Here is an 11,417-nt window from a genome sequence, read left to right as displayed (position 1 = left end):
TGCTTCAGTCCACATTTAATCCCCTCATAGCAGTTCAAACGGTTCAGATAACTTTACAAAATCATCATACAAGGCACATAGAGCTCTCTGGTGTTAATAACTCTACAATCTCCTTTCTAAAATGGCATTGCCTCAAACAATGAAGGCCGTCGTCTTCGGCGGGCCCCGCAGTGTGTCCGTCCAAGATCGGCCAGTGCCTCAAAGTAAGTCTCTAGCTAGCTATGTGGCAGCGCTACAATTGTGAGATGAGCATTCTAAAACTCAGTTCAGTTCAAGATGACGAAGACATCATTATCAAAGTCAGCGCGACTGCTCTCTGTGGCTCGTAAGTATTTTTCTCCCAACCTAACCGGGAAAATCTCCCAGCTAATGCAGGATGCCCTATAAGCGAGCTGCACGTTTATCGCGGCCATGAACGGCCGCAACCTGGATTCATTATGGGGCATGAATTCACAGGAACTGTTGTAGCCATAGGCTCAGCTGTTAAGTCAGTTGCAGTGGGTGACAAGGTTGTAACTCCGTTTACCGCATCATGGTATGTACTCGTATCTTGATATAATACTTTCGTTCTCGCTCCGCGCAATAGAAGCATTTGTGCTTACAAGAATGCCAGCGGCAAATGCTTTTACTGCCTCAATGGCGCTTCTGCACGCTGTGAGAAAGGGTTGCTCTTTGGCTCAACCAAGCTCGACGGTGGCCAAGCCGAATACGTCCGTGTGCCTTTTGCAGACGGCACTACGCACAAAGCACCGCCCTCGATCTCTGACGAAGCTCTTATTCTAATGGCAGACATCTTCCCCACTGGCTTTTTCGGCGTCAAGTCTGCACTCAGTCTTGCCCCTCCAACTCTCAATATACATGAATCCACCATGGTTGTTATTGGATGTGGCCCTGTTGGTTTATGTGCGATTGTTGCAGCAGCCGAATTGAAGCCTAAGCATCTATTTGCTATTGATAGCGTGGATAGTAGACTCAATCAAGCGAAGCAACTCGGCGCCGAGCCTCTTAATTTTGTCAAGGACAAAGCAGGAATGACGGCTAGAATCCGGGAGGTTACAGAAGGAAGAGGCGCCGACTTGGTCGTTGAGGTTGTTGGACTTTCACCAGCATTAAGGACAGCGTTTGATCTTGTGAGGCCTTTTGGATGTATTAGTAGCATTGGTGTTCACAATGCGGAGGTAAGTTTCATCATAATGCAATGCAATGCGACTCAGCTCGACGCTAACATCGAGCAGATTCCATGGTCAGGCAATGAAGCGTATGGGTAAGTACAAACTAGCCTCCAGATGGAAAAAGGGGGAAGAGCAGAATTCTAACGGATGAATACGTATAGCAAGAATATTCGTTTACAGATGGGTCGATGCCCTGTTCGCAGCATTTTTTCAGAGGCTCTCGCTCTATTTGAGAAGAAGCAGCATCTCTTTGGGTGAGCTCCCATTCCCATCGAATTCAAATTTGACGGGTGATCTAACTAGAGACGGTAGATTCATGTTTGAAAACACTATGCCGCTTCAAGAAGCTGTTCAGGGCTATACACTATTTGACGAGATGAAGGTACAGAAAGTTGTCTTCAAGCCATAGCTATAAACCAACGATGTGACAAAGTCTTAACCAACGAAGCAAACAATTAAAAAAAATCTTAATTTAACATTATCGGACTCCCACATTTTCGTACTTGGCCTTTCGGAACCATTGGTGCGTACCTTCGATGCGCTTGCTAAACATCTCTCTTTACGGTATTACCAAAGACAAATAGGCACTGAAACGGCTGGGCTCAGTACATGAACCTAACTAGACGAAAGAGGCGCAAAGCTCTAGTAAAGCTAGTGCGCACTACGCATTTCATTAAAGCGTTTCAAAATGGTCTTCACTCGTAAAATGTAAAGCCTATACCCTGGTTAAAACAAATGATACTTCTCTAAATAGTGATCAAGCTGAACAGCAGCGGCCTTCAGAGCTTGAATCTGGCATATAGACCCCGGTTTTCTAGAAAATCTCTTTATTTGCATGCCCGCCTTTGATTACTCTCAGTAAATGCATCACTGTGAAACCCACGCCCTTCGGATTACATGTCGCATGATTTCATAGACGCAGCAGAAGCAGGGACTGGTATTAGACTTGGCAATTCTGTTTTGCAAAATTTCAGGCATCTATTAAACAATTAAAATGGCTGCCAAAACACCTTCTGATGAGCGAAAGATGCTCAATGGTCTGTTTGCACCTTTCAGAAACGACCGACGAGCATTGTTTCGCTAATACTACCTTGAATAGGCCAAGGATCTGTAAAGGTCATCAGCACCGCTCACACCAATGGATCCGCTACAGGAAACGCTGCGGAGCAGTCTGGTGAAGATTCGGATGATGATCCAGATCAACATACTATTGAAGTCGCGGCTGCCACCGGTGAGGGTGGTGACATGAAGAAGCCGAAGAATAAAAAAAAGAAGAACAAGAGGAAGAAGAAGGCTGTTCAAACGGATCCTCCATCGATCCTTGTATCGAAATTATTCCCAAACAATAACTATCCAAAGGGCGAAGAGGTCGAATATAAAGATGAGAATTTGTATCGCACTACTTACGAAGAAAAGCGTCATTTAGATAACATTAACAACGACTTCCTCTCTGATTACCGCCAGGCAGCCGAAACGCATCGCCAGGTCCGCCAATGGGCGCAAAAGAATATTAAGCCCGGCCAGAGCCTCACTGAAATTGCCAACGGCATTGAAGATAGCGTTCGGCGACTCTTGGGGCATGACGGCTTAACTGAAGGGGATTCGATTATTGCCGGCATGGGTTTCCCGACCGGCGTGAATATCGATGAGATTGCGGCTCATTTTAGTCCAAATGCAGGTGATAAGACTGTGCTTGGGCAAAATAACGTGTTAAAAGTTGATATTGGCGTGCATGTCAACGGTCGCATTGTCGACAGCGCCTTTACAATGGCGTTTGATCATAAATATGATAACCTTCTTGCAGCTGTGAAAGACGCTACGAATACTGGCGTCCGCGAGGCAGGAATTGATGTTCGTCTTGGCGAGATAGGTGGTTATGTCCAAGAAACCATGGAAAGTTACGAATGTGAGATTGACGGTACGACTTATCCGATTAAATCGATTCGCAATATAGGAGGCCACAGCATCTTACCATATCGCATCCATGGTACCAAAAGCATCCCGGCTGTAAAATCGGACGACATTACCAAGATGGAAGAGGGTGATATCTTTGCCATCGAGACTTTTGGTAGTACTGGTAATGGCTGGGTATACGACCATGGAGACGTCTCTCATTACGCTCTCCGCAGCGATGCACCAAAGGTAGACTTACGTCTCTCTTCGGCCAAGTCACTCTTGAATGTTATCAAGAAGAATTTTCACACCGTTCCATTTTGCCGACGATACTTGGATAGAATCGGCCAGGAAAAGTATCTACTTGGTGTATGGTCCATCAACCGTCAAATTCTGCACTCAAAATAACTGACATTTCGGACAGCTTAATACCCTTGTGAAGAGTGGTATAGTTGAAGACTACCCGCCTTTGGTTGATAAAAAAGGGTCGTATTCGGCCCAATTCGAGCATGTAAGTATTGCCTTTGTCATGCTACTACTTTTAGTGATACCTACTAACGAACTATAATAGACTATCTTGCTCAGACCTACCGTAAAGGAGGTCATTAGCCGCGGAGACGATTACTGACTGAGAGAAAATTCTCTCAGCTGTGGTACTTCCCCAATTTATCGATCCTGGTAGAAACATCAGCCGATCGTAAGATACAAGCAGAATCTTGAATCCCTTTCATTCGCTACTTTCATTTACATATATTCGACCGTTATTTTATATAAAAATCAGTAATGATGCCCCGGGATATAACGTCTTTTAAGGTTGGCGGCACGTTAGCTGATCTCACTTAAAAGAAATGCCCATAAACACAACCAAAAAAAGATAAAAGGTGTATAAAACGAGATAATCTCTTGATAGCACACAGTCATTACAATACAAAATTCAGTACATCTTACACCTCGGAAATAGGAGATGCGCTAATAAATCGGATTTGGTAATTGAGTCATCTCTATGCTAATCAATGCATGTATGGTCTATATCCACAATTAAAGCTGTACGCCGGTTACAATGGTGTACTTCCGAAAATCCTCTCTGGGTACATATTTTCGTCCATCAGTGCTCACACTAACAGGTTCCCAAACCTTGAGCAATTTCAGCTCTTCCTCTCGCCGGTGTTTTGCACCATCAAACGAATCCGAGCCTAATACAATGCGAGTAGCCCATGGCCGACCGGCTGCGACACCTTCTCTTTTAACTACATCAACCATTGTAGACGCAGCCTTTGCAGGATCCCCCGGCATAAGTCCCATGGGATCGGTTGCAAAGACGCCAAGGAATTCTGCAAGAAGGGGTTTGTATGCCTCTGTAATCTCGGAAGGGGGTACAGCATGGTCTCCTTCTCGGGGTTGCATAAGGTTGGTGACAAAACCGCCACAATCGAATGCGACGCTTCGGATACCCAAGTCGCAGACCTCTTTGTGAAGACTTTCTGCGAAAGCACTAAGAGCTGCTTTTGTCATTGAGTAGTGAGACATTGCCGGCAGAGCCATCCAGCTAGAGCTGGAGGAAGTAAATGCAATACAGCCATGACCCTGAGCACGGAATAAGGGCAATATAGCCTGAGTTGTATGCATCTGTCCAAAGACATTGACTTGGAACATATTTTGCACGTATGCATCACTGTTTCCAACCATGATTTAGTAAGCCGCCTATAAGGAGCATTCTTCGCGAATAAAAACTCACTCTGCATCTTCAACAGTTTTTGCAGCCGACATGCCAGCGTTGTTCATCAGCACATCAATGTGTCCAAATATGTTCCACGCTTTCTGTATTTGAGCCCTAACCTCTGTGATTCCAGCGGTTATATCAAGTTCCAGAAGCGCGATGTTATCTGATGTGGACTTTAGATGGCCAAGTCGTTCTTCAACCTTTCTACCACTCGCAATGACTTTATCCCCACGAAGGAGAATGTGCTGTGCCAAGGCAGCTCCTATGCCAGATGTGGCGCCTGTAACGAGGAAGACAAGAGGGGCCATTTTGTTGCAAATAGATAGTATATTTGAGGATGAAGAGTGCCACAGATCGATTTGTCAAGAAGAGATGATTAACTATTGTTATTGCATGTGAGGATTGCAGTGGCCTCATCTGGGGTATGGTTCTGACGGCCTTTTATAAACATGTATGTTCTTTATTCTTGGCGCTTTAGCCATAATCTGTGTTTTAGGCGTCGTACCTTCGCTGATCCCGATCGAAGTAAACTTTCTACAGCCTGTTGAACTAGATCCAAAAAGTAGTGGTAGCACCGACAACATGGACGAAAATGCGGACTACGTGGATGCGAGCAGCAGAGAGATGAGGAAGATTTCCGATCACGTGAGCGGACAAGCCAGCGATGATGCCCATTATTGGCTTCGTCCGCGGACGACCGCTTTACTCCTATATCACCCATCCGGATAGGATTTCGTCTGCGGTAAATACGAGCTTTGCTTTCAACTCGTACCAAACATTTCATCCGAGATGGATGAATCTCGAAATCATACAAGCGCGCCCGCTCATCGAGCGAAGAAGATGCGGAAGGGAACCCGAAGCTGTACTGAATGTACGTATATACCAGTTGCCAATTACAGACGACTTGCATGTGACAAACCCCCATTGCATGTGCTCTGCCATGCGGAAGATTTCTCATAATAAGGGATCGGCGGATATTAACAATTAACTACCAGGTAGAAGACGTAAAACACGGTGTATTTATTCGCCCGGAGATCGCGACTGCGCCTTGTGCAAATCGCGTGGTGCCCGCTGTATTGAACAAGGTAGCGAAGGTTCGAGCTCTTCGGAATCGAAGCCAAATAGTCTTCGTAAACACCATGATAATGAGAGAAGATCCAAAATCCGAGCTGGATCTTCTATTGATCAGCCCGATAATCTCTTTGAAGATGCGGAGACATCCGATCTCATACTGCCAGAAAAGATCGACTCTGCACCGATCGTGTCCTTGCTAATCAATGCCAAGGTAAATTCTTGTTTAGAAAATAGATGTTTATTTTCCCTTCGGCCCTAACTGTTATACATAGCTTTCTAAATTAGCAGAAATCGAAACGGCCGAGTCTTCCGTTTTGCTGTCAACGGGTAGCGAATCGACTTACCCTCGACTTTCAGACAGAGGTCAAAATCTGCGACTTTCTTTTGATGACCCTCTCGGTAGCAAATCCGCACGTATATGCTCCACTTTACGTTCAATTCTACCGAACTATGACACGATAAGGTCTGTCTTAGCTGCGAAGGGGTCGTGGTGGAACAGCTTCCGTCAAAAAGCATACGCCATTTCTGAAGCCCCGTCTCAGACAATCGAGGCCTTTGCAAAGCGAACTTATACAAGCAGCAACCCGGCCGATGTAGGTGCTCTCGCCATTGCATTTGCGAGGAGCTTAAATAAGCACCGTTATATGTTTACCCTTGTAGATGAACTTGTAATCTCAGATATTACCTATACAGCAACTATAGAAGGCTTGGAATGCCTGATACTGCTTGCTAAATCGTATACTGATTGCGGCCAGCCAAAAAGATCATGGCTTGTATGGAAGAAGGGCATAGCTGCAATTCAGCTGATGGTTCGTCCCCTTGTTAATCAAGTTAATGATTTCGTGCTTTATCTGACTATGCGCAGGGCATATGCATTGGAAACAACTATTCTGGGACAGAGCTGAGGCTCTGGTCTGCAGTTTATCATGGCGATCGATTTAGTAGTATGCTACTAGGCCTGCCTTATGGGCTGAACGACAACCATTATCAATCTGCTATTACAGCACCCGGAATGTCCCAAGGATTTTATTTCGTTCTCAACTGTGCAGTCATTTCCGGAAAGATAATTGATCGAAATTTGACTCCCAGCAAGCCTTCTTACGCGAAAGCGATAGAGCTGGATGAAGAATTGGAATCGATCGCGTCGTCCCTATCCAAGGATTGGTGGATGATCCCGAATGATCTAGGACAATCACTACAGCCACTCGAGTCTGACAATCTCAGAGAACAGCTATTACAGCAATTATACTTCTTTTGGGTCAAGCTATATCTTCACTTGCCATTTTTAGTAGACTCATCGGTGGGTTCACCCCATTACTTTAGCAGAATGGCTTGTATAGAATCGGCAAAACAGATCTTGAGGAGATATCGGGTTTTGCGCTACAGGAACAAGTCGGGCAACTGTTTATTCGAATGCCAGACAACGGATTTTGCTTGTTTCACTGCCGCTGTAGTTCTTCTTGTTGGGACTTTCCATTGCAGCGCTGAAGGTCTGTCGCCAAACGTCGAAGAAGATCTGGAGCTGGTGGCCGCTACCGACAAGATTTTACTCGATGAAGAGGTCAAGAGCGACTGCAAAGTTGCAGCACAGTGTCGAAAGGTGCTTGAAATGCTCAGTTTGAAAGGGCCCGAGCCATCGGACGAATACCGGGAAGTTGTGATACCGTATTTTGGCGCAGTGATTCGCAAACGTTCTCGCCACACACAGTCCATTAATTCCCGGAATCTATTGCAATCAGTCGGCTATAACGTTGATGAAAACTCTGTCCCGCCTCCTCGGCCTGCTCCTCCTCCTCTTCCTTATTATTCAGCCGATCCAGGAGCTAATGTCCCGGTTGTGGAAAATCCATGGAGTTTAAATGGATTTTCGCTACAGTATATTAGCCATCGCGGACTTGACCGGGCCAATCTCGGCGGGTTTATGGGAGGCGCCGAAGTGGGGTCCGCTCAAGATGAGTTCCATTGCGCCTCGGCAGCAATGGAGTGGGACCCAGGTTGGAACGTTCTCACCGACATCGACTGGGACCTGATGCCCGGCATTGATGAAACTGTCTCCTGAGGATTTCATTGACTTCTAGCAACTCCTGGATACTTTGTACATTGTACCTAGCCTCAAGGCAGCATTATACCGTAATACACATGACATCACTTATGAATCAGTATGCATATCCTCCCAAATTCTGCTCATGACGATTACTCTGTATAATCAATATATTTTGTCTGTAACATCAAGAGTAACTCGTTCTCCAATAGACTGAGTCTCGTTGTAGTTGAGTGGGGGTCTAATAATGGCTGCAGGCGGAAAAGCCGGTCGAACTTCTATCAACATAATAGCCTACCCTAAGTGACTATGATGTGCCTCGGACGGAGTAACCAAGTGGATAATGCGTATTCGTATATACTGCTATACCGAACAGATTGATGGATTTTCATTATCATTGTGCACAGACGTCCCAACTGCTGCTAGATTGGATCTTTGATCCCCTATGCACTGTGATTGAGCGTGGGGGCATTTCCCTCCTTTGTCCCTTCATTCTATTTCTAACTAATAAATAAATCTTTAACCTCGGATGTGGTTTCAATGCGGCTCAGGTATAGTACCTTTCCCGTGGTATCAAAATCCCTTTGTGGCCCGCTGGTACCTCAGTTGACTGGCTGAAGCTCTCAGTTAGTGGAGTCTGGTACTATTTCGCACCTCGCTATCCTTAGTTTGCAAGAAAATTGACTCGTTCAGTTTCGGTGTCTGTCTTTTGCATTACATTTATATCTCATGCAAATGCGCACTTTAGCGAGAGTGGATCAACCACTGCGTACGATGTCAACTGACGTATACATGTACGGGTGCATGGCAGCATTGTTTGTATAATAGCTCAAAAGGACTCTCAGAGAATGAATCGATCACAATGTGGCGAAGATCCACCACATGTTGCGCATACGGATATACGGCCATCGAGTCGTACAAAGTGATCCTCTGCAATAATTATCAATTCTGTTCGTACTTGTCTGCTGAGTAAGATGGGCAAAAAATGTCGATTCAATCCATTAACTTCTACTCGGAAAGGCCCGTTGACTTTCCAGGTTGTTTTTACATGCAGCGTTATCTTGAACATTCGCACAGCTTGATAACGCAATAAAACTTCACTACGGATCACTAAACAATGTCTCTCTTCTATTGGCTGAATGCAGGGTTTCGGGCGATGAGATAAGCAGGCTTCGGACATGATGTCACTAGTGCTTGGGAAGATCCGCAAAATGCTCTGAAAATTTCTTTCAATTATGGCCTAGAAACTTTCTCGAAGCAATCACTGCGTCACTAAGCCTAATGCGGAACATATACGGGACATGCCGTACACAGGGAGCATCTGCCGTCGATGGGATCTTCCGGTAGCTGCAAAGCAGGCGCTTTGACTGGTGGGTTTCCTCGGTAATGAGAGAGTGTGTTTGTAATTATCCTTGAGATTTGTGTTTCATCGGTGCTAAGTTTAGAAACGCCGAAAAATGATATCAATTGTTGCTTGAACTGTTGCCGCGATGCAAGTATTAAAGAATCGCGGGCCAGCCCCTCGATACAACTTTCCCAGCCAGAAGAACATCAACAATCAACAACAATATCAACCACCGCAACACTTATAAAACAATTACATTAAGACATCAATTCCAAACTCTTTCAGCTTTACAACACATAATTATAATTACCAACCTTTCGACTTTATATAACACCACACCAACACAATCAGAATGAGCGGCCAGGTTACCTTCGACGTCTACCGCGGTGCTGAGGGCGAGACCCCGGTTCGCAAGACTGTTACCAGAGAACTTCGCCCCAATGATGTTTTCCTTGAGATGACCCACTCCGGCGTTTGCGGCACCGACCTCCACTTCAGACACGCCGACATTACTCTCGGACACGAGGGAGTCGGAATTGTCAAGCAGGTTGGCCCTGCCGTCAAGGACCTCAAGGTCGGTGATGTCGCCGGATTTGGCTATATTCGCCAAGTCTGCGGTAACTGCATGGAATGCTTGACTGGTAAACTACAGCTCATAGCCGATATTGGCTGCAATGCTGGACAATTGCTAATAACACTCTCTAGGCTGGGACCAGTACTGCTCTCAGGCTGTCGCATATGGCAACGCCGATTTCGATACCGGTAGCTTCTCTCACGGAGCTGTTCTCGATGCCCGCTGTGTCTTCAAGATCCCCGATGAGATCGACCCAGCTGATGCCGCACCGTTGATGTGCGGAGGTGCTACTGTCTGGACCGTTCTCGACCAGTATGGAATCAAGTCCACTGATCGAGTTGGTATCATGGGCATTGGTGGTTTGGGCCATATCGCCATCAAGATGGCCGCTGCCATGGGCTGCCACGTTGTTGTCTTTTCCAGCAGCGAGTCTAAGCGCCAGGAGGCTCTCGATTTCGGCGCTCAGGAGTTTCATATACTCCGCCGGGGAGAGAAGTTTGAAGGCAAGATGGAGCCCATAAAGCACCTTCTCCTCTGTGGAAATGCCCAGATTGACTACGATGCGTAAGTTTCCAACTTTTCAAAGCTACCTACTGAGCAATTGTATCATTAATACTAACTAATAATTCTCTAGCGTCATTCCTTTGATGGCTCCTAACAGCGCAATCTACCCTCTTGCAGTCGACTTCAACCCTTCCAAGATTATCCTGTTCAACCTTGTCATGAAGGGTATCCGAATCCAGGGCTCAGTCGTGGTTTCCACCACTGAGATGCGGAAGATGCTGAAATTCTGTGCTCTGCACAAGATTACTCCTCAGATTGAGAAGTTCCCGCTCAACGAAACCGGTATGACTGATGCCATGGCTAGACTAGTTGAGGGTAACGTCCGATACCGCGCAGTCCTCGTTGCACAGAACTAGGCCATTTGACAGGTATGATGGGGCAACGAGAAATTAATCTCACTCTAATAATGATGTAACGAATTGTTTGTTAAGCGATAGACTGCTGGAAAATATAACATTAGACTTATAAGCTATCTTTAGACTCAGATGCCAGGTATTTGGCACTTAATAGATTATTATAACACTAGCCTTGATTATTTCACCATCTCTATACATGAAGTCTCGTATGGCCCTAACACGGGAGTTTCAAAACTACCGCCTTTTTTTTCCCATAATTCTTTTGTGTATTACTTTTTAACCTTGGGATCCCCCCCCCCCCCCTCCCCCCAAGTCTTCTTTTCTTTTTTTAACCTTTTCATTAGTCTTTCCTATTCTCTTCTGCTACCAATTGAGATTAGTTATCATATGTGTCCATTATGGCCAAGATGTATAATGATAATAATGATATCATAAGTGACATTCTGACATTCTGACGACTCATGTCTCAACTACTGTACTACCTAACCTAACATGCCTCGCCTAGGCAATAACAAAACGGCTAGCCGGGAGCTTACATCATCGTTCTGACGCCCACTTGTACTTATTAGTACAACTGCCTAAACTGTTACCACAGTAGTGTCATAAGTACGCATATATCACTAGCGGATGATACGGCCTAGTGGCGATACGAAGAGATGAGCTCAACAGCTATTTCTG

At 45.6% G+C, this 11,417-nt stretch overlaps 5 protein-coding genes across 5 annotated transcripts; 4 read left to right on the top strand and 1 right to left on the bottom strand.

Annotated features, from left to right (window-relative positions):
* Positions 1 to 121: 121 nt before the first annotated feature.
* Positions 122 to 1,581, top strand: TrAFT101_011900 (uncharacterized protein; the record flags this gene model as incomplete). Its single annotated transcript, XM_024910085.1, has 7 exons — positions 122 to 203; positions 271 to 325; positions 389 to 535; positions 614 to 1,178; positions 1,236 to 1,264; positions 1,334 to 1,426; positions 1,485 to 1,581. The coding sequence occupies 7 exons, from the start codon at positions 122 to 124 to the stop codon at positions 1,579 to 1,581; spliced, it is 1,068 nt and encodes a 355-aa protein (XP_024757668.1).
* Positions 1,582 to 2,107: 526 nt separating this feature from the next.
* On the top strand, positions 2,108 to 4,090 carry TrAFT101_011899 (uncharacterized protein). The gene is made up of 4 exons (XM_024902697.2): positions 2,108 to 2,209; positions 2,272 to 3,434; positions 3,490 to 3,576; positions 3,637 to 4,090. Exons 1-4 carry the CDS (start codon positions 2,167 to 2,169, stop codon positions 3,691 to 3,693), a joined length of 1,350 nt encoding a protein of 449 aa, XP_024757669.1. The 5' UTR covers positions 2,108 to 2,166; the 3' UTR covers positions 3,694 to 4,090.
* TrAFT101_011898 (uncharacterized protein) lies at positions 4,035 to 5,364 on the bottom strand. The gene is made up of 2 exons (XM_024905401.2): positions 4,801 to 5,364; positions 4,035 to 4,737 (listed from the first exon to the last, which is right to left on the bottom strand). Exons 1-2 carry the CDS (start codon positions 5,091 to 5,093, stop codon positions 4,104 to 4,106), a joined length of 927 nt encoding a protein of 308 aa, XP_024757670.1. The 5' UTR covers positions 5,094 to 5,364; the 3' UTR covers positions 4,035 to 4,103.
* Positions 5,365 to 5,367: 3 nt separating this feature from the next.
* Positions 5,368 to 8,003, top strand: TrAFT101_011897 (uncharacterized protein; the record flags this gene model as incomplete). The annotated part of the gene is made up of 5 exons (XM_024902039.2): positions 5,368 to 5,430; positions 5,515 to 5,656; positions 5,781 to 6,070; positions 6,132 to 6,668; positions 6,725 to 8,003. The coding sequence occupies 5 exons, from the start codon at positions 5,368 to 5,370 to the stop codon at positions 7,916 to 7,918; spliced, it is 2,226 nt and encodes a 741-aa protein (XP_024757671.2). The 3' UTR covers positions 7,919 to 8,003.
* A 1,424-nt stretch (positions 8,004 to 9,427) lies between these two features.
* On the top strand, positions 9,428 to 10,899 carry TrAFT101_011896 (uncharacterized protein). Its single transcript, XM_024905402.2, has 3 exons — positions 9,428 to 9,886; positions 9,951 to 10,383; positions 10,454 to 10,899. The coding sequence occupies exons 1-3, from the start codon at positions 9,598 to 9,600 to the stop codon at positions 10,737 to 10,739; spliced, it is 1,008 nt and encodes a 335-aa protein (XP_024757672.1). The 5' UTR covers positions 9,428 to 9,597; the 3' UTR covers positions 10,740 to 10,899.
* The last annotated feature ends 518 nt before the right edge of the window (positions 10,900 to 11,417 follow it).

The sequence above is a fragment of the Trichoderma asperellum genome, chromosome 7, assembly GCF_020647865.1.
Source record: "Trichoderma asperellum chromosome 7, complete sequence".
Classification (NCBI taxonomy): Eukaryota; Fungi; Ascomycota; class Sordariomycetes; order Hypocreales; family Hypocreaceae; genus Trichoderma; species Trichoderma asperellum.
The sequence above is the reverse complement of the archived record's forward strand: the minus strand, read 5'-3'. Positions and strand labels throughout refer to the sequence as shown.

Bases quoted from the DNA above. Each gene is read 5' to 3' on its own strand.
- TrAFT101_011899 (XM_024902697.2), top strand. From the start codon at position 2,167: ATGGCTGCCAAAACACCTTCTGATGAGCGAAAGATGCTCAATG. The intron at 3,435-3,489 runs GTATGGTCCATC...CATTTCGGACAG, and splicing joins AGGAAAAGTATCTACTTGGT to CTTAATACCCTTGTGAAGAG. The intron at 3,577-3,636 runs GTAAGTATTGCC...GAACTATAATAG, and splicing joins ATTCGGCCCAATTCGAGCAT to ACTATCTTGCTCAGACCTAC.
- TrAFT101_011898 (XM_024905401.2), bottom strand. From the start codon at position 5,093: ATGGCCCCTCTTGTCTTCCTCGTTACAGGCGCCACATCTGGCATAGGA. The intron at 4,738-4,800 runs GTGAGTTTTTAT...GGTTGGAAACAG, and splicing joins AAAACTGTTGAAGATGCAGA to TGATGCATACGTGCAAAATA.
- TrAFT101_011896 (XM_024905402.2), top strand. From the start codon at position 9,598: ATGAGCGGCCAGGTTACCTTCGACGTCTACCGCGGTGCTGAGGGCGAG. The intron at 9,887-9,950 runs GTAAACTACAGC...AACACTCTCTAG, and splicing joins CTGCATGGAATGCTTGACTG to GCTGGGACCAGTACTGCTCT. The intron at 10,384-10,453 runs GTAAGTTTCCAA...ATAATTCTCTAG, and splicing joins GCCCAGATTGACTACGATGC to CGTCATTCCTTTGATGGCTC.